Source organism: Nansenia antarctica, assembly GCF_963989245.1.
Source record: "Nansenia antarctica genome assembly, chromosome: 5".
Taxonomy (NCBI): domain Eukaryota; kingdom Metazoa; phylum Chordata; class Actinopteri; order Argentiniformes; family Microstomatidae; genus Nansenia; species Nansenia antarctica.
Genome location: NC_137690.1, coordinates 11127577 through 11149587, shown reverse-complemented (window position 1 = coordinate 11149587; position 22011 = coordinate 11127577). Strand labels below are relative to the sequence as shown.

The window sequence follows — 22011 nt, the reverse complement described above, 5'->3', positions numbered from 1 at the left end:
TTTGTGATAGGCCTGTTCACCTCACCACTGAATACGGAAAAAAAAAGGGCAAAGGTAAAGGTCTTGAATGAGGGCAAGCAGATCAATGGGTCGTCTCATAGTAATGACCTCACTTATTTAACCCGGCTAGCCTTTATGTCTACTGGGCGACCTTCCACTCTCCCTCTTCCCTATCTCTCCTCTGTGGAGAGACAACCATTCTCCTTTATGACCATAACAGTGGCAATGATAAGAAGCTTGAGGTAACTTGCTCAATGTGTGTTTGTGTGTGTATGCACTCTTGTGTGTGTATTTCCACACTTCTGTGGAACAGAGACAGAGGCCTCTGTGTGTGTGTGTGCATGTAGGCCAAGCCTTGTATCTTTCCAACAGGGCCACATGCTCACAGCTCATTGTTAAGTATTCCAGAGAGGGAGAGAGTTAAAAACAGCAGGGTATGATGTATGTCAGGTAGCGATTGTGTTTATGAAGACTGTGTTTATTTTTTTAAGCCAATAGTTGATGACATGGTACAGCTCCCCATTTTATTTGTGCTATGATATCATGGTTACGTGTGGTTTCTTATGGGGTATCCCATATTATCCACAAGTTCCCTCAAAGGTCTAAGTTTAGATATGCATAAATCAATCAAGTGTGGGATTCTCAAGAGAAATATGTTTTGATATGAGGTGGTTTGGCCATCTGTAACCACAAGAGAACAAGAGACCGACATTGATCTCTGGCGCCATCTACAGGTCAAACGTGAGCAACAAAGATAAAGATATTGAGAGCTTTCATTGAAAACGCAAGTGTTTCGAAAGGTAGAAGACGAAGAGACAAGTACAAAAGATTTAGGTAGAGTTTTAATAAAAGCCAGGTAAAACATTAAAATACTGAAACGGCAAAAAAAAGTTTTTTTTCTACATTTTTGTTCCATTTTGTACAAATCACAGTGGTTCAAAAAATATTACAAAGGATTATTCAAAACATTTTTTGCATCAGCAGCAAAACATTCTGATTGTTTGTCTCTTTTTTTAAAAAGCCCTTAATAGTGTGTGTGGTGTGGTGTGTGTGTGTGTGTGTGCTTTTACAGTTTCATAAACATATTATCACAATATGTACATTTCAATATAACATTGAAATAAGTACAGGGGAAACAGAAAAGTGCATAATAATAATAATAATAATAATAATAATAATAATAATAATAATAATATGTATAAGTCACACTGGGTGGGTTACATAGCAGAGACCAACCAACCACAGCTCCCTTCTGTTGGCCAACTCCTCCTGGGTCACTCTTAAGACAGCAGCTAGCTTTCGGCAAAAAGTGAACCACTAGTTGGGTTTTCACTGCTACTGTATCTGTGCCATTTTAAGGAGCAGTTCCACCATTTTATGTGAAAATGGTGTTTCACATTTGTTTGTTGTGTCGAACTCTTTACATATAGGATCAGGGCCTCCATAGTTCTACTGAATAGTAGAAGTCTGACATTGCAAGTGTAGGTCTCTGTCTTAAAGATCTGACCAAGGAGAGAGAGAGAGAGAGAGAGAGAGAGAGAGAGAGAGAGAGAGAGAGAGAGAGAGAGAGAGAGAGAGAGAGAGAGAGAGAGAGAGAGAGAGAGAGTGAGCAAGAGGCAGAGAAGAGTTTGAGACGTTTCTTAGTGCTCAGGCAAAGCTGGTTTAAACTTGGTTTGAAAATTGGTTAATAATCACATAACATGGTGTATAGGCTACATATTAGAAAAGTGCAGGCCTTTCAAAGAGTGCAGAGTGCAAAATATAATTTAGTTTTTGTTCTGAATTTCAGATCTGTTGGTTCTGGACATCTCCCCATGCTGAAGTACAATGTCACATGGTTGGGGTGACCTATTCGTAAAAGCTTCAAGTTAGGGAGACTTTTGTACTGTGTACCTCACAGCTATTGTTGGCTTAGGTCTTGACAGCACACTTACTTTTGATGACTGAGATGAGACACTCTGGCACACAGTATCACAAGGAAACATGGGGTCAAGTCAATCCACAGGCACTAGAAGATAAGGAGGAAAGTGGCCTGGCTCTGTGTGTGTGTGTGTGTGTGTGTGTGTGTGTGTGTGTGTGTGTGTGTGGGTGTTTATAGCTTCATACGAGGCTAACCAGAAGGCAGAGGTTTAAGTGGCCATCCTCCTATGTACAGTTAAGCCTCGGGGGGCTATGGGGCACAGGCAACAGCGTGAGATTATCTCAAAGGCACAGAAGATGCCTGGGACAAACACTAGGAGGGGGGCCCTACATCACTAAACCTCATGTTATCCAACAGAGGGAGCTTTGGAAACGTTTTGCTAACATTCTAGCATCCCAAACCAATACTTGGTTAATAATAATAAACTAATAATTCTAGCCAATTTTACACCCTTAAACTGATATACATACACATGATGATAGGGTGAGTAGATGGGACATTGCTCTGTAAATGCTGTTCAAATGATAGATAGTGCATCATTACTAATCAAAGATGTCGTTACAGAAGTCTGCCTACGGTGGGCCAAAGCTAACTCCTTGAGACCCATGGAAGTGATGATTGTAGAACCTCTATCCATATACAGTACATACAGCAGCATGCTCGGTTCATTCCCCCATGCACATTTCATTGTGCACCCGGTCCGATCAAAACATTCCTATGGGTCCCGGGGCAGCCATTGTGTAAATAGGACATTCTCTTGAGCGATGAATTAAGATGAATGACTGTCAGAATGCACAACATTGGTCATGTGGTAACCTTTAAACCAGCAACCCTACAGTTCAACACTATGCCATGCCAACTGTACCCACCTCCACCTGCTGTAGCCAATTAGTGTACTATTAATTGTGATGGAGAGATCCATATAGAAACGTTGGAAATTATCTGAAGGTTTCCCAAACTTACAGGAATTTTTTGCAACCCTAGTTATGGTACCCCAAGGCTGTATATACAACCCAACTGGACACACCCTATGGGCTTATGATGAGAATACGAAGAGCATAAGACTGAACATATTGTACATAATAGATCTCAGCTTCCATGTTGGTCCCTAATAGTATGGCAATACAGCCAAACTGAGTTAGTTGTCTCTGCACACAAAAAAGAGATTAATCCCAGAAAAGCTCCATGGAAAGTTAAGGGAGGAGGGGAAAAAGAGGTGGAATCCATGCTACAAATATCAAGTTTTTAAAACAACCTTCTTGAAAAACAAAAAAGTCCATGCTGAGCAGCAAAAGTCCATAGATACATACAAAGAGCGAAAGTGCAAATACTGAAAGTCAGAGAGAAAAGAAGTGCCATTATAAAGCCAATAAAGTTAGGCCACCATGCAATTAAACCACATCCACCACACCACCAAATACTAACAAGGCAACCAGCGCCCCTGCAGTTGGCTTTCACATCCCTCTGATCGGTGGTCTCTCTGCCCCCCCCCTAGTCTGGGGCATCACAAGGGGCTCAGTCTGCTGGTTTTGGTTGTAGCCGAGTCCCAATTGTCTAGTTTGCAATTGTAGACCCCCCCCCACACACACACACACACACACACACACACACACACACACACACACACACACACACACACACACACACACACACAGAGTCATAGGCATAAGCATAGGTTTGATGTAAAGGGAGTTTTCAACTCATCTCATCACCAGTCCATTCCTTTCAACATCCTTGTGGTGGAGTGCCCAAGTGTACCCCCTTTGGACGAAAGGGTCGAGAATTGGGGACGAAGCACTCAAGTCCGAAACCGACTCCCTTTGAAGACAAATATCACTCCGTGTTAAAGCACTACTGTTGGCCTGTGTTTGAATCAGATGTGGATCAAAAGAGCCATTGAATACTTTCAGCATTTGCCTGGAGTGCCAGATGAGTGGGGACTTTTGAGACTATGCCATCGGCTTCATTGCACAAGGAACACTCAACCAGGCACGGCAACGTATTATTTAAAATACTATACTGAAGCCAGGTCTGGTTTGAATGACAGCCAAAAGCCCCAGAGACTGGAGGGGTCTGTCTGCTGCTCCAGCTTGAGGCTCAGACCAGGGAGAGACCTGCCTCCCTGGGTGCAAAGGGTGAGACCTTGGTGTGTGTTAAAGCATCTCAGAGACTGAATCCATCAGCCCTTTTTATTTGATCATCCTTTGCAGTACCTGTCTGCAACATTCTACAACTACAGTGCATTGTCCAGGAAGCCGTGAGAGAAGGCGTAGTGGGTCATGCCAACTATTATAGTACTATGCAACATTTGCAGGAAAAGCGCTATACAAATAAAAGGTATTATTATTAGTGAGACAACTCTAATAGGCACTCCTACGGGGCACTTGAACAGGTCAAGGGTCATAAACGTTTTATCAATACCACACCTATGTCGCCACTTCAACCTCATATTTCTTTTCATATACAGCGGCCACAGCCCTTGAACGACAAAAGTCCAAACATGCAGGTTGAGAATGAAGTTAGATGTTTTTTTTCCCTTTCCTTCTCTCTCCTACTCGCTTTCCTTTTTTTGGGGGAAAAATCAACCCAATTCTCACTTGAGTCCCGTGAGATGTTATCTCAAGTCTATTTCAGTAGCTGTTGATGATTCGAACATGCCTCCAACGAAAAGGAGCTCAAACACGCAACATGTCTCACACTGTCTATCTATCTCCCACTGTCACTTGGGTAAAAGCCAGGGGCAGAAATCTCAGGCCCACAAATAGAAAAAGGGTGGAAAAAAATGTATCACAAAGTCTTATTTTCACATTTAAATCCCCAAACCCACAAAACTTAGCACTCTTGTGGAAAAGAAGAGGAAAAAGGTCATTTCATAATACATAATTATTGTTATGGATTAAAGGAAGATTTCACTATTTCAGAAAGGCGCAATGGTTATTTTCAGCAGTTAAAATACCAAACTCTGTAGCATTCAAACCAAAATATAGTGCTGCACTTTCAATCAAAAGCAAAAACATCTTCTTGGTTACAGACTCGTTAAAATACCAAACCTCCTTGATTCAAACAATAAGACACTCTGCAGTCCCAACAAATTTAAAGCAAGTCAAATATTATTTCATCTAATACTGAATTAAAACTATTTAGAACTCAGGACTAAGATTGTAATATAGCTTCACATACTACAATGACTGACATTGAAAATTAATAATATTATATTCACCAACCAAATGTCTGTCTGCCAGACTGCTACTAACCTTTGGAGAAGAAGAAAAAACTAAAGCCCTAAAGCATTTTTAAGAAACTCTCAAAAGTTCAAAGAACACAGGTGTGTCATATTTGAGTGTAACACTGTGCGTGGAATTGAAAGTTCCTCGCAGGTAAACACTGGTGAAGGACAGGTCAGACATCTTAAAGATAGTGGGCAGAAATGTCTATGTGTGTGTGTGTGTGTGTGTGTGTGTGTGTGTGTGTGTGTGTGTGTGTGTGTGTGTGTGTGTGCGCGCGGGAGTCCTCACATGGACACACTATCTTATTGTAGAAATACTGAGCACCATGTTCAATTCCAGCTAAGAGGAGTGGAAGGCAATGTCCTGCAGTGCAGTTTACAGGAGGGTTTCACCCGACACGGCAGCTTTAGAAAAACATCAATGACAAAATGTTCTCTTCCTCCTTTCCCTCATCCCTTTCTTTTCCCTCCTCCCCGTTTTGACATCTTACAAGGGAGATACGGAAAAATAGGGAAAAGGAACAGGAGGGCGAGAAAAAGTCACAGCTTCCGTTTTTTTTGGTATCAGGCAAACAGAGAGGTAACAAAAAAATATTGTTAAAATCTAATAAAGGCCTTAATGTGCTGACAACACCCAGTGAGTACAATATAGGCTACGGTTGACCTTAAAGTAAAAACAAGAACAAAAATATTATTCACACAGGTGTGAAAACTCCTGTTTTGCTCCCAGTGAGGGTTGGTGATTATACCCTGAGCAGTGCTTCCCCCTTGTGGTGTGGGGGAATAAAGGCAGGCTGGCTAAGGGGCTTTTAAAAAGCAGTGGTAAATAAAAACAGAGTAGGAATATCTTTAGTCAGTACTGTGCTATACAGTACATATTCCTGTGGCAGTGGTGTATAAAAAGCTCTCGGATCCAACGTTGCTATATTAAGTGTTCACTTTGAATGTCTTAGTAATAGTTTACCTCTCCTCAGTGAGAAGTGGGATGGGGGGGGGGTGAATTCACTTACATCCTTGAGTGAATGCCACTGTGAACTACATACAGAGTGAGATGAGGCTACACACTCACTCACTCACTCATTCACTCACTCACTCATCACACCATAAGTGCTTGACAATAACTAGTGTAGGATGAAATTAATATAAATAAAATGCTGTAAAAGGTTGTCCAAAGTTTATGGACAAAGTCTGTGGACGAGTGGACAGATAGGCATAGGTGGTGGTCCGAGACTCTGAGGCAAAAACCCAACTCTAGGCTCCACTCAACTTTCAAAATCCCGGCCGCCATATTGGGTCATCATCTGGGTCTTCAACTCTTCAGGTATCTTTGTGTGGCCCGTGGCGTGTGTCATTTCCCCAGACAAGATCTTGGGACGGTGAAAGAAAGCAAAAACAAAACAATTGCCAGCACTGCCACCCAATCCCTTCATATGTCTGTGTGTGTATGTGTGTGTGTGTGTGTGTGTGCTGGCTTTAGTGGGTGGGTGCTGCTGGCTCACTGCTGGGCGGGCTGGCGGGGGGGCACACCTCCGACACACGACTGTGTGTTAACAGTCTCTATAGACATAACGGCAGGTGGGGAGTGACAGGGAAGACGGGTCAGTTTGTCTGGCAGTTTGTGGAAGTCTTTATGGTCTTGTGGGTCGGGGGGGGGGGAGACAAAGATGGAGTTGGGGGGTTGGGGTCTCCAGCCTGGTCTCGGGTGGACAACCACAAACACACACACACACACTCACACTCACACTCTCTATCACGCACACACACACACACACACACACACACACACACACACACACACACACACACTGAGGCCAGCCTAGACTGAGAAGAAGCTCTCCTATCATGGAGGGGGTCGTAGGCGCAAAGCTACCTAGTTGAGGGCTGAAGGGTCAGGGGTCAGGGGTCAGGCCAGGTCACTCAGGAGACATGAGGCGAGGAGGACGGGTGTCTCCAGAAGCACCAGCCCCTCTTGTGGTGCTGCTTGCGCAGGATCTCCTCCTCGCGCTCACGCTCCTTCTGGGAGCGCAGGTAGCGGTCCTCCTCCTTCAGGAACCACACAGGGGGCCAGCGCTGCTTCTCAAAGTGCTTCTGGTTCACTACAGGGGGCGGGCGTTGGGGAGGTGGGGGGGGGGGGTGAAGGAGAATTTAATTGGAATTGAAAACGACAAGAGAGAAACAACGACGACATGATGAGAGATTGAGTGACGAGATAAGAACGGAGCCAGATGGGGGAAGAGAAAACAGGTAGAGATAGGGTGAACATTTTCAGGGTGAAGGGTGTGTGTGTGTGTGTGTTGGAGCGGGGGGGGGGCTGTACCTGGAGACATGGTCTTCATCTCTTTGGGGAACTTGCGACAGACGCTGTTGTAGTTTGTGCAAATGTGATGGAGACCCCAGGTGGACAATTGCTTGGCATTGTGGAACTGCAGAGGGTGGTGAACGAGAGGTGAGTAAACAAAAAGACTGATAAAAAAATAAAAAAGTTTGAAAGGTTATCAAATATTATTTTTCAATAAACCTGTGGAGATCCTACTGGTCCGTGCGGTCGAAGGGGAGTCTGACCTCTGATGATATATCACTTCTTTCTATTGGCTCACTTTCATTATTATAAAGTTATTTACATCTTTCACTCCCTCTCCTATGTTCTTCATGTTTCCCTTCCTCTCTTTCTCTCTCTTGTGTCCCACTCTCTGCTGGACCCCCTAGGAATCAGTAGCTTGACTGAGAAGATTTGAATCCCATGTGTGTTACCTTCTATATCTGTACATATGGTGCTCTTCACTTGTATTCCCTGTTTAAATGAAGACATGAATGAAACTCACTTGTGCCAACTCCAGGTAATCCAACACCTGTCCGTCAATGTCCACTCCTTTCACCGCCCACCGGAGTAGGTCATCTACAGCATGCTGTTCTGAGAAACACACACCCGCACACAAACACACAACACAAACACTCAAAAGTGTGTAAAACACACCCAATAGGCCTACAGTCACCTCATAGGCACTGAGCTAATACCAGCAAAATTTTATTATTATGAGAAGAAATACAGTCTCTCAGTCAGTCAGACACTGACTTCAGTCACTGAGTCTATGTCAGCAATAGCAATAATTTAATAGATTTTAATTTTTGCCATTTAGCAGACGCTTTTAATCCAAAGCGACTTACAATTACAAATTACAGGGACATTCCCCCTGGAGAAACTGAGGGCTAAGTGCCTTACAAGGGCACATTAGCAGTGGTGTGGTTTCAGGTGGGATTTGAACTCACAACCGATCACCAGTCCAACTCACTATCCACTAGACCAGACCACCACTACCCCCCCAATAGATGACAGATACTCAGCACAGAGCTAATACCAGGGATAACCTACAGTATGTGTGTAGTAAAAATAAATAAATAAATCACTCTGTTCAAAGGTGCTAGTGTAGAAGATGCCTACCAGTGAGGGCAACGAGGCGGGGCAGACACAGCCGATTGGCCAGGACGATGAGCTCCATTGGCTCCAGCTCGGGAGAGGGGGTGAACAGCCCACAGTAGAGGAACTCCAGCACTGCGTGCATACAGGCACTACTGGTGTCAGGGATGGACACCTGGGGAGAGAGAGAGAGAGAGAGAGAGAGAGAGAGAGAGAGAGAGAGAGAGAAAGTGGGAGAGAGAGAGAGAGAGAGAGAGAGAGAGAGAGGGAGGGAGGGAGAGAGAGAGAGAGAGAGAGAGAGCAAGAGAGGGGGGGGGGGGGCAAAGAGAAATGTAGTGATTTAGAAATCAAACGATATTTAACAAATTAAATGTCTTTATTGGCATGACAGACACAGACACACCAATGTTGCGACTACACTAATAACAATGATACTGAGAGCTGAGGACATAAGAGGATAAGAGGGGCTATTCGTGAGTACCATCAGACAGGGTGGGTCACTCTGTCTGCACCCCCAGCCTCCCCGCTGGTCTCACACAACAATGGGCCTTGTTAGAAAGGCAAACAGCTGTGAGGGGGAATGTGTGTGTGTGTCACCAAAACAGGATATCGGGGCCTCTGTATAAGGGGTGTGGGTGGACCAGGTACGATAGTGATGAGTCACAGGAAGCTGTGTGGTGTGTGTGTGTGTGTACAGTATATGGTGGTGGTAGAGGTGGAGGAGGGGACAGGTGGGGTCGGGATGAAGGGCAGTCGCACCCCCGCCCCGGTGAAGACCCATTTGATCTTGCCAGAGATAAAAGCTCTCTGGGTGCCGGTGACGCTAGTGCCACAGGCGGATAACGCTTACAGCCTCAAAGCCACCGAGGCAGGGCGCAGTGGGGGGGGCCTGGCCTTGCCTGGCCTGGCTTAGATGTGCAAAAGAGCTAGAACCAGGATGCCTACTCTTTTAAGGCAATAATTGGGCAAAAACATTCTATTATCTCTTCAAGGTTTGCCATGAATGTCATTGTGTGAACTTATAGTACCGTAATTGTCCTAGGATGTCGCCCAAGGGTAGCGGGGGTGATTTGGAAGGTGACCTGCCTGACACTTGTAAACCCAGATGTCCTCTTGGTATAACAGTTTTTGTCTGTGGGACATCCATGAGCGAAGTCCTCGGTTCAGACCCCTACCAATTACACAACCACAAAGCATCCCATCCCCCTCCCAAACCCTTAGAAACCCTGGAGAAGGTCCAAGTATGTTTCTCTGCTGAGAGGAGGACAAACAGGCAAACATCTTCCTCCAACCAGGAGTGATGGCCAAAGAGTTACAGCCAAAGACTCCCAAGGGATAGAAACAAAACTGCTGAGTCAGCAGATCATTGCACCATGACAACACACATACACCCGTTTGAAGACTGCAACACCCTCTGTGGCCTGTAGGTGTCAGTAACCTATCACAAGATAACTCAGTGGAGTGTTTGGCGTCAGGTATGGTGGGTTAACCCTAAACCTAAATCTAACCCCATCATAGATCTAAAACAAACATAAAAAAGAGACAATATCTTACATTGGACGTTGAGTCCACTGGGTTTAAAGTGGACTCAGTTTGAGATCCTGTGGCCTAAGCGAGGTCAATTAGAATTGAATAATTCATCCAATACAAAGGAGGAGCTTTCAGTTCAAATTGTGTTTCAATTCATCTTTTGCATTAAGTGAATTCAAAATGAAATCGATTTGACCGCAAGTACTGGGGGTAAGCTGATGTGCAAAGTCATACTCCACAGGGGTCCTTCCCCCACCCCGGGTGGGGGGCCCACCCTCATCTTCATCTCAGTATGCCAATTAGGATAATGTCAGCCTGGTAGTGACCCTTCATTCTAGCTAAAAAGGTCAGAGAGACACACACAGGTGGGCCGCCCCTGTTCAAAGCACGGAGCCGAGACGGGAGTAATGAATGGACACACAGTCCTCAGCCCCGTCTGCTGGTTAGGGCTAGGGTTAGAAGAGGCTATAGGATAATGAAAAGTAGCAGAGGGAGAAAAAAAAGAATGAATGCAGCATCATAATGTCAAACCACCAAGCAGCCACCACTACAAGGAAGCAAGTGAAAGAGAAGAAAGAGAGAGAGAGAGAGACTTGGCAGACGTATCATAATACATTTCTCCATCTGTTGCGGCACACACTCCTCCCCTTCCTTCAGTGGTGTTTGCTGTCAACGGTTTTTCCCTCTCGCGTGAGAGAAACGTTACAGGCGTTCACTCCTTCCCTCCTGCACTAATAGGCCACTGGGGCACACACTTTCACACACTCACGCTCTCACACACACTCTCTCACAGACACAGACACACACACACACACACACACACACACACACGCACCTAGATCATAGCCCAGTACATGACTGGATACATGGGCTGCAGACCCCATACGGGTCATCCCTACGCTGCTCTCTAAGGTCTGGCGAACCGTCATTGGTTAAACCCCAGGGGACGGACGGACAGACTGATTGACAAGAACATGGAGGTCTGCCGACACAGCAGTTCAGTTCCTATATAGATGTAGGACAGGAATAGCAGCGTTATCGCAGAACAGAAGCTTGAATAGTGAAGTGTGAGGTTAATAACAGATGAGGAGGAAGTGAGAGAGGAGCCGGGGGAGAACACAGCTCTGTTGTTGTCGAGAGGTTGCAAGTGGGTATTGGGTGCCTTCCATAAGAGTCAAGCCAATAGGAAGAAGGATGTCCTGTTGGAAGCCTCCCTTCCCCTTCCTTGAAACAATCACTGATCTAACATGAGTGGATCAGTCAAAGTAAGGTTTTCCAACCCCCGCAGTGGCGCAGCGGTCTAAGCATTAGCCTCTAGTGCAAGCTGCCCACCGGGGACTGGGATCGAATCCCGGTCTCGCCAGACCCGGATATGGCCGGGGCTCACAGGGAGCGGCATATTGAGCGGCCGCTCCCAAGGGGGGTATAGGACTATTTCCGGACAAGGATCCGTCGCGCAACACCGCCCCCTGGGTGCCGGAATAACGGTGTCGGGCTCGAGAAGCCAGTCAGCTAGTCTGCCTGGCTATCTCCTCTGGGGCTGCCGGCCACGGGGTCGTGCGGCGGATCCTACGCAATAGGCAGGGGATAATTGGATAATAGGTTGGGTACAATTGGATACTAAATTGGGTGAAAAAGGAATAAAATCAGAAAAAAAAATGTAAAAATAAATTTTAAAAAAGTAAGGTTTTCCCACTGCCTTAGCGTCACCAATCACCTCGTGTCAGATCAGTGACCTCTGCGCGGGATGGAACGGGGCCAGCGGAAGAAAGGACGGGAAACAGGACGAGTTAAAGTGCAGCCGTCGGTCAGTGAACTCGAAGGCGCAACAACCGTCTGCACCCCGTACTGCTCGAGTGTCATTTCCTTCCTTTCAAATTCCAACGACAATTCCCAACTAGTTATTTTCGACTTTATTCTTTTTATTGATATCCTCCATGCAGTGTGTCTAGAACCGGGCATGAAGAGGTCTGTAAGTTCAGGGCCATCTGGGGCATTGTATTCTGCCTTCTATATTCTCCCTCATTCGGAGCTGTCGTGCACTGTAAAGTGTTACTGTGTCTGACTGACGCTGCTCGGTTCTTTTCAGACTGGTTCTCAAAATAGCTGTGCATTCACCAGGCAGACGTGCGCCAGACATTGGTGTGCCAGACATCGGTGGTTATGGTAATGGCCTAGTGACGAGGGCTTTGTCCAGAGTCTGTGTCAGACGAGAGCTTTGTCCAGAGGCTGTTTCGACCTGAGACACTTGTCACAGGTTGAGACAATCAGCTCTTTGTCCCTCTCAAGGGCTAGGAGGAAATCAGGGAGAGGAAGCGTTGAGTTTGTGTGTGTGTGTGTGTGTGTTTGTTTCCAAATATATTGACACCATGGAAATCACATGCACATGACACACACACACACAAAGATATATGCTGCTGACAGCTTCACATTGTCCAGTGCTCTGGTTTTTGTTCTAGCTGCACCTGCCCATTGCACTACTCTGCCAACTCAACAACGCCATACGCAGTGCCACAACAGCAGAAACATTAAGCAATCCATGTAACCATGGATACTAGTGGCAGCCCACCAACGGTCAACACTGTCCACCCCCACCTCCGCTGATCCAGGTTTTGAGTGCCCCCTTTGGTCCATGGCCTTTTCTGCCTTTTCCTCTCTCTCTCTCTCTCTACCTCCCTCTCTCTCTCTCCCTCTCTTTCTCTCTCTCTCTCTCCCTCTCTCTCTCTCTCTCTCTCCCTCCCTCTCCTGGCCATCTCTGTAAGACCATCCGGCCGGCCAGCCAGCATTCTGTTTCCTGGGGCGTACTTCCTGCCGACAGGGCCAGTAACCCAAACCCTGGTGGAGAGTCTGTAACTGTACCCATGGGATCCGGTTCTGCAGCAGGGCCCGCAGCACCCGGCGAACCCCAGAGACAGCCAGGCTTGGCTCTCCTCTCCTCTCCTCTCCCTCCCTCCCTCTCTCCCTCCTTCCTTCCCTCCCTCCTTCCCTCCTTCCCTCGCTCCCTGGGTGGGTCAGCCCCATCCACGGACCCTGCCCTGCCCTTGCTGGAGTAGTCTTTCTAGAACCCGAGCCGTCAAGAGAGTCAAGCCCCGGCCCGGGGGTAACCTGACACTCGGGACAGGGAACAGGCCCTACTGACCTGGATCAAGGGATGTGGCACAGAGCTAGGGACAGATCCACAGCCCTAGCCTCACATCGTTGTGTGGGATGTACACTGTAGGGTTTCATGTTTTATACACATGTTTTGCCTTTCATTTGTACATTTGAGTATGCTATTTTTTTCGCCTTCTCTGTGTCAAAAATAAAAATCACAAAAATAATAATATATATAAATATATATATATTGTAAGCAGTAGAATTATTTATTTGACGTATTGCTCATGAATGGCTGTGTAGCACGTATGGATGTACTGTATGGATGTACTGTAGGCTTCTGTTTATGCCCAGGTCTGAGAATCTTGAATAACCACATCCGAAGAATCTCAGAAACCAGATCTGTTATATTATATAATTTACCCAATCCTCATGAGATAGATAGATTGTTGTGCAACCTATGGGGCCTTCCTCAATACTCCCTTCCTCTCCTCTCCAGATCTATTTTACAACCCTCTGATGAGGATGTGAACTGAGTGTATTGATAACAGGTTTGGTTAACTGTGATTATGAACTGTGATATGCGATATTCATCTGCCTCATATATCATCATGCTACCTCTGGTTGACAATGCATCTGCTCTGTAGACAGGAAATGAGCCTACACACCGCAGGAAATGTCTGCGGTGAACATAGTGTCTGACACAGCTGCCTGAGACCCATCTCAGACACTGAAGAAACCCTGTATGTTTTCTTAATGACATTCTGATGTATGTAGGCTACTCAATATGCTACTCAATATGCTTAGGTTTATGTCGGCTCTATGGGAGGCCTCAAAGCATACTTCTCAACAGCATCACAGAAACTGAGGGTTATAAGTCACTGAGCAGTACTTGATTAAAAGGAACTGATATGAAATTGATAAAAAAATAATAGAGAAAAATTATGATTTATCAAATATTCGGAACGAAAATATAAATGTCATGTTTCTGCTTCTTGTCCTTGACTCCTCACCTCCTCGATGTAGCTCTCCATGAAGGAGCCGCGGAACATGGCGGCCATCCAGTCACAGCTGGAGATGAGCAGGGGCTTGTGGGCCGGAACGTAGCCGTCGTCCAATCGGAACACCACATCTAAAACCGGGATGAGGGAAAAGAGCACTCATCTCGGGGTGTGCCACAGAGTCGAAGGCTACAGAGAAGGGGGAGACAGACGGACAGACATCTAGACCGACAGACAGGCAGACAGACAGACAGACGCACACAGAGACAAAGACAAAGATAGACAGACAAAGAGATAAATTGACAGATAGACAGAACCCTATTTTGACACACAAGAGAGTAAGAGAGGGGGGAAACACACTAACAAGCAGGAACAGAGTGGGAGGCAGCAGGGAAGACATACCAAGAAGCATTACCAATTCCAGTGGTATGGACAATATCAGTATAACCCAACTACACTGTATTCTATTGGAGTATCATAGATTAAGGCTAGTCCAAGACTTAATCAGTCTTTCAATGGGGATTCTACTTTGAAAGTTATTTTTAGTCTAGAACTAGCCTTGGCTTGATCATGTGTCCGGGATACCACCCCTGTAAGAACATCCCCTTGCAGGCTGTGTGGATGCTGAAAATGGAATTATAAATAAATCTGGTAAGAAGCTAAAGAACAAATCCCTCCAAGGACCTGCGGATAACCAAATCCCACTAGAGCAAGTGGTTTGACAAGTTTTATGTAAAAGCAGGAAGCATCAAATTATTTAGGTAAGTACTGTACATCGGAGACACAAATCCCGCCGAAAACTGACACCAAGACAAGAAAAGAGGGATTGTACGAGCTAACGAAATGAACAAGCTCTAGATACTTTTTAAAGATGGTGTATGACTGTCTATCACCTGAAGGGGGGATGCGGGGGAGACATGCACAGAAAGCACCATAAAAGAATGGAAACACATGAATGGACAAACAAAGAAAGCAGAAAACACAGCAACACTAATTTACAGGACAACCGAAACACATGATGAGACCAGATGACATGAACACCCATAATCAAGACACAGATACAGGACAACTATTTCATGACTAATGTACGACAAGCGTACATTTTCACACTGAATTGTTGTAATGGAAAATAATGCAGCTTTAGGCAGTGCTCGTGTGCTCGCTCTCTCTCTCTCTCTCTCTCTCTCTCTCTCTCTCTCTCTCTCTCTCATATATATATAATGGGTCTTTACCGGCGAAGGCACCCTTATTGAGGCACTCTTTGATGCGGTTGGCCCGGCGCACATGGAAGGCCTTGGTGATCTCTTGGTTCATGAAGCTCTCGTGGTTCAGCATGTTGGCCACCATCATCCTCAGGTCAAACACCTCCAGCAGCTCTGCGATGGTGGCCACCTGCATTAGGTCCCCGCGGCCCTCGTCCAGGCTGCCCGTGTACAGGTACTGCAGCACCGCCTGCCAACCACAACAGTCCACTTCAGACCACTGGATGATGCAGTAGATTATTATTGATGATGCTGTGTCAACATGACAGGTTTTATGTTTTGACCTGACCAACACCTGCACATGTATGTTGATGTGTAAACTTAAATGTTGATCAATGTGCACTGTTCCAGTACATAAATCCCTTTGCTATAACACTCTCGTGCCTTAGTACACTTTACTGTAGCCCCCCCGTATGCACTCATAAATATAAAAAAGAAAACTTCAGCTCTTCTCAGTGTTGTTTAATCTTGTTCCATCAGTGCGTTCTTGTAAGCTTCGCAGCACTACGGCCATCTTAAGTCCATTGTTGGCTTAAGACCTTAAGATGAGCTTATTGAAAGACAAGGTTCTCTCTCTCTCAACAGTGTGCGACGTGCTTCAATTTCTTTCTATACCGTTCCACCCTCCTGAACGGGGACCCCTGATCTTACCTGGAAGGGTTCCTCCTGTATAAGGCCGTCCATGGACACCACAGTCATGAGCCGGGGTCTTCCTGTCACTGGGTCGTCCACAAGCTCCAAATACACGCTCTGGAAGCCCCTTCCCCAGCCCGACAGGCCACGGCCAGCTCCTGGGGGCCCGATAGAGCAATGGGTCCTGGCAGGGAGGGCGTTGTCGCTCTGGGAAGTCCTCAGGGAGCCCTGTGCCAGTAGCGGGGGCCGCTTCAGTCCGCGAACGCCCCCCTCTTCCTTATCGATATCCAGGCTCTTAGTGCGCCCCGCCTGCTCTTTGGCTCCTCTCCTACTCTGCTCCTCCTCCTCCTCCCTGCTCTCCGCCCGCACCCCGTCCTCCCGATCGTCCCCGGCCCCGGTCGCCTCTAGATCCAAGGTGAAGAGGTCATAGAACTTGGAACAGGAAGTGGCCAGGTAGACCTTATGGGCGAACACGCGACTGGCGCCCCCCTGGAGGAGAAACAGCACGTCGGCGCACAGGGGCTGGCAGAAGAGGGAGTCGACGGCCTCTCCGTCCACGGGAGGGGGGTCGGGGATGCCCACCACGGGGCGGGGAGGGCGGGGGGGCAGGAAGGGGGCCTGGAGGAGGGGATGCTGCACCCTCTTGAGGTGTGATTTCCAGAACTGAAGATGGCGTCGGGAGATCAGGGCGGCGCGGATGGCATTGTCGAACACGTCCTTGACGCCGAACTGCGCCACAATGCTGGTCTCGAAGTAGGGGATGCCCAGCTCCTTGGCCACCTCGTGGCCGCGTTCGGGTGCCAGGATGTCCGTGGGCTTGATGGGTCTGAGGAGACGGAGGGAAGGGGGTTACATTTGACGCGAGTAAATGAGAAGGTGAGAGAGGGGGAAGACAGAGATGGCATCAGAGTAGAAGAGGAGGGGGGGGGTCATAAAGTGTTGAGTGCTTCTTACTTGGCGAGGGGTCGACGGGCACGGTTGACGGCCTCCAGGTCGGCGTAGCGGAGGTCCAGCTGGCAGCCCACCAGGATGATGGGTGTGCGGGGGCAGAAGTGCTTGATCTCCGGGAACCACATCGTGCGCACGTGGCGCAAGGAGTTGGGGTTGGCCAGGGAGAAGCACAGCACCACCACGTCAGACCTGGGTGTGCCAGAGAGGGAGAGAGAGAGAGAGAAGCATTGTTAGGGCATCCTCTTTGAAGATATCAAAAGCACATTTATTTGAGAGAAAGACACAGATCACACACACACACACACACACACAGACAATACAACTGCAGCTCCCTAAAGAGTTACTGAGTGAACAGCTAAGGAAGACATAATGGAACATAAATGATATGTAGGAGCATATTCAGGAACAGACAGTAGAACAGACACATGATATTCCTATGAGACCAGTATGTGTCTGGGCCAGCACTACCAGGCCCTGGGGGTCAGTGAATAAATGGTATGAATGGTGACACTGAACATGCTGGGAGGTGGGGTCATGGCGGGTTGTGTGTGTGTATGTGTGTATGTGTGTGTGTTTGTGTGTCTAAGTCTGTAGTCTAGAGGCCTCGGGGCTGGTCAGAGCCCCTCTCCCTCCCTCTCTTACATAAGCTCTCATAAGCCCCAGAGGCTGCCTTGGTCTAAGAATAGAGCAACAGCCAGGACACACACACACACAATCTAGAGCAGGACTTCCTCAGTGGATGTGTTAGACAGAGCAGACAACCGCACTTAAGGCTGTTCTCCATAGAGAGTGTCTTTGAGGCAGGGCTATGGCAGGCATGTGTGGCTCTGAGTATGTTGAAAGGCATGATGTCACACACACACACACACACGCACACAAATACACACACGCACACATGCATGAGCCAGTGTTTGTTAAACAAAATTAATGACAAAAAAATGTGTGCCTGCATACGTTCCTGTGTGTGACAATATTCAAACTAAATATTTTTTGTGGCAAAAGACGAAAGGAAACTGACTTAATAGACCTAGAAAAAAACGATGTTGATAACTATTCTAAAGCTGTATAAAACTATGCTAAAACTGTTGACTGAAACGAGACAAGATTAAATGACCTCTGTGACTAAAATCTGACTAATTGGATGTGTGGTTTTGGAGAATTTGGTGTTATTTGCTTGGTCTAATCAAAAGCATGCATGACATCAGCAGAAGACGTTCTCATTGCAACGTTGCAATATTTTTTGTGGTGGAAAATGAATACCATGCAAAGGTCATTTGCAAGTCATGACAAGACCCCCATATGTCTGGCAAACTTTCTCCAACCTGGCCAAAACCTACCACTGACGTGGCACACGCTTGCTGTCGGCAGAAAATCATATCGTGTTGTCATGTCACGTCGAATCATGCCGATTCAAACAAGATCGAATTAATTTTCCACAGGAGAAGAAAACTTTTGCACCCACAAATTTACAGGGGGAAATACGACCATCTCAATACGGTCAGTGAATCTTACAGTTTGAGAGGGGCGGTTAGTTTGAGCAATGCACTGTGCATATCATATTTTCAAAATCACCATTGGTAAAAAAAAAGAAGCACTGATTATGTGATCAATATCAGTGAATCTGAGCAGTGCCATGATGAGATGATCCTTTCAAACGTAGAGCTTGTTTTTGCATCAATTAGGCCAACTGCCCTCTATATACCAGGATGTGATTTTTAATCTGCAGCAAAGTAATTAGACTAAAGACTAGACTAAATAAAAGAAAAAAATAACACTGGCACACACACACACACACACACCACTCTGGCCCTCTATTCCTCCCTGCTCAGACACATTATTTTATAGCCCAATATGTTAGTACACACAACAAACCGCTATGCGACTACTCTAGGAAAAGGAGATTGTTTTGATTTCAACATGAGTTTTGTTGTTTGTTTTGTTGAGGTCAAAACATAAACAAAAGCTGCTGCTTCAAATGGGGGTATATAATGGGACATAATCAGCAATGCTCTGTGATTACAGATATGATACGGTGCATACATTGTTCAGTCTGGCACTGTTTACTAATGGCAAAAGTACAAATACTTCAAATACATGTGGGCTTTGAGGCTACTCAGTGCTGATACAGATCCGGTGTATACAGTCAAGATCATTTAAACATTAAGTAAACACTGCTCGAGTGGAAAATGTCTTTGAACGGCCAACAACATGCTAGTGCAGTGGAGCACATAGATAATGGAATGAGACACAGGGTCCATAGTCCATATCTACTAATGTGACCTAGAATTACCCCTTCTCTGTGTGTTATACATACGCTAGTGCTAAGCTATTACATCATAGGGTTAGTGTTTTGGTGTTTTACACGAGCACGTACACACACACCCACAGCAATTCATATTAGCAGCCTGTCAGAGGCTCATTACCATGGCTCAGTCTGTTTTTAATCCATATTAGTGTGTACGTGCCTTTGCCCTCGTGGTAAGGATTGTTACTGTGTGTGTGTGTGTGTGTGTGTGTGTGTGTGTGTGTGTGTGTGTGTGTGTGTGTGAGTGAGTGAGTGAGTGAGTGTGTGAGTGAGTGAGTGAGTGAGTGAGTGTGTGTGTGTGTGTGTGTGTGTGTGTGTGAGAGAGTGAGTGAGTGAGTGAGTGAGTGAGTGAGTGGGTGAGTGAGTAAGTGAGTGAGTGAGTGTGTGTGTGAGTGTGCGTGTGTGTGTGTGTGTGTGTGTGTGTGTGTGTGTGCGAGTGTGCGAGTGTGTGTCCATGTATTAAATGGGCATGCAAGTCAGATGATAAGAGAAACACAATAACAAGTGTTGAGCTCTCCGTAAATGATTTACAATCTGCACAAATGAATAAGAAATATCAGGTGTCTGTGTGTGTGTGTGTGTGTATGTGTGTGTGTATGTGTGTGTGGTACAGCCATGCAAATAATTTCAGCAGAGGCTGCCTTATGTAACGGCAGAGTGTTTGGTATTTCTAGACAAGAGGTTGTGGAGCGGAGCTAAGATCAAACTCCTGACTCCTCCTCCTGACTAACTGGGCGTGACTTCTCTGTGTATACACAGTCTAGGAGACACCACCCAGATACTGACACACACTTTCCAGTGTTGTTACACTGGCTTATCATGCAGGTATGGGTGCTACATTACCTCTACTAGACTATACTACTTTATGAAGTTTGTATCACACCAAATTACGACGAGTCAACAATGCTCGTTCACTTCAGTTAATCTCCTCTGGCCACCAAATGAAACCACCTCCTCTGCAAACGAATGAAACCTGTGAAATATTCTGCCGTTTCAAATTTCGGTTTACACTGTATTCCTAGGACACTCTTAAAGGCAGCTAATGGTTGTATGAGAGTGCAAGTGTTTGGTTTGGCTTTCTGATTGTGGGCTTCTGTGACAACAGAAAGTCAGAGGTTGAGCTTGGGTGGAGCCTGACTGGCAGGAGAACGGAGCGCAGAACAGCTGAGCTGGCACTGTCTCTCATCAGCTGACTGTGCGGGCGTGCGCGCACACACACACACACACACACACACACACACACACACACAGACGGACATTTGTACACAAACACACTGTCACTGAAATACAGATACACAACAATGTGACAGGGTGACCTGTTACAAACACAGCTCCCCACCCACCCTCCAGAGGCTGAAGTGACAGCCTGCTCAGTTAGGGTTAGAGTGTGTGAGTGCGTGTGTGTGTGTGTGAGGCTCATTATTTAGCTTAAAACTCATGTCATGGTCTCCAGAGGCTGAATATGGTGAATTGTAACAGGTCACCCTGTCACAGAGGCTGACTATGGTGAATTTGGTCAATTATTTGCCTGAGACACCTCAATATCCTTGGCTGACAACCTGAACCAAACTACCAATGATCTGTTATTAGGTTGGGCTCTCTTGTACCCTCTCCAAAACAACAATGCTTTACGGCCTAGGATGTATGGAAGTGTGTGTGTGTGTGTGTGTGTGTAACACACCTATGATGTAATAGCTTAGCACTTGGGTTACATCATTGGTTTTGGAGCTAGATGTGTTGCATTATTAGGCCAGTAACCAAACTCTGGCTAAATGTTTTTTTGAGCAGAGATTATCCAACGTGTGTGTGTGTGTGTGTGTGTGTGTGTGTGTGTGTGTGTGTGTGTGTGTGTGTGTGTGTGTGTGTGGATGTGCGCGTGTCACTCTCCTCACCTGCCATAAGCAAAGCGTCTGTCTTTGTGATGATCACCGAACGTGTCCCACAGCCTCAAGGACACACTGACTTCATCCACCACATCCCGAGATCTCTCCAACACCTACGCCACAAACACACATTTGAATGTCACGGGAGATCTTGAGTATGACCAAATGTTGTGTGTCTAAATGCACTTTGCAGTCTGTGCACATTCTGCACAAGTATGTATAGAAAGACAGGACGTTTGTGTAGAACAGATTGTCGGATGCTGTAAACGAGTGTGTCTTAGTGTGTGTGTGTGTGTGTGTGTGTGTGTGTGTGTGTGTGTGTGTGTGGTGGTGGTAGGGGGGGGATGTAAATGTAGTGTGGGTGTGTGCCCACCTCCTGGCACACGCGGTACTGGTCGATGGCCCAGACGGTTGGCACGTGGGTAGCGAGCAGCTGGTACTGTGTGAGGGTGGCATTGCAGGCGCGGGCACAGATGAGCCTGGTCTTGCCCACAGCGTTGTCCCCGACAACCACACACTTAATGGTTTCCACATTGGGCCGCTCATAGTCTGTGTCTATATCCATGGAGAGGGCCCTGTGAAAGAGGGAGGGAGGTAGAGAGATGGGGGGGGGGGGGAGAGAGAGAGAGAGAGAGAGAGATTCAAGAACAGTTCAGTTATATAGGAAACAACATATAATTTCAACAGCGAAGGCCACTGGCCAAGGAATAGGGCTGGGTAGCTTCTAAATCAACTTTTGCCAACTCCTTGAAAGAACACATGGTTTGGAGGCAGGGGGATAAAGAACTGAG

At 46.5% G+C, this 22011-nt stretch overlaps 1 protein-coding gene across 1 annotated transcript; it reads right to left on the bottom strand.

The window, feature by feature from the left end:
- Positions 1–830: 830 nt before the first annotated feature.
- On the bottom strand, positions 831–21791 carry rhobtb4 (Rho related BTB domain containing 4). The gene is made up of 10 exons (XM_080532027.1): positions 21594–21791; positions 21230–21333; positions 17036–17221; positions 16100–16907; positions 15419–15638; positions 14199–14317; positions 8587–8737; positions 7970–8058; positions 7465–7570; positions 831–7243 (listed from the first exon to the last, which is right to left on the bottom strand). The coding sequence occupies exons 1-10, from the start codon at positions 21783–21785 to the stop codon at positions 7065–7067; spliced, it is 2154 nt and encodes a 717-aa protein (XP_080388153.1). The 5' UTR covers positions 21786–21791; the 3' UTR covers positions 831–7064.
- Between the last annotated feature and the right edge of the window lie 220 nt (positions 21792–22011).

Coding starts and splice junctions, on each gene's coding strand:
- rhobtb4 (XM_080532027.1), bottom strand. CDS start 21,785: ATGGATATAGACACAGACTATGAGCGGCCCAATGTGGAAACCATTAAG. Junction 21,334..21,593: donor AGTACCGCGTGTGCCAGGAG/GTGGGCACACAC, acceptor TTTGTGGCGTAG/GTGTTGGAGAGATCTCGGGA. Junction 8,059..8,586: donor CCGCCTCGTTGCCCTCACTG/GTAGGCATCTTC, acceptor TGTGTTTCTCAG/AACAGCATGCTGTAGATGAC.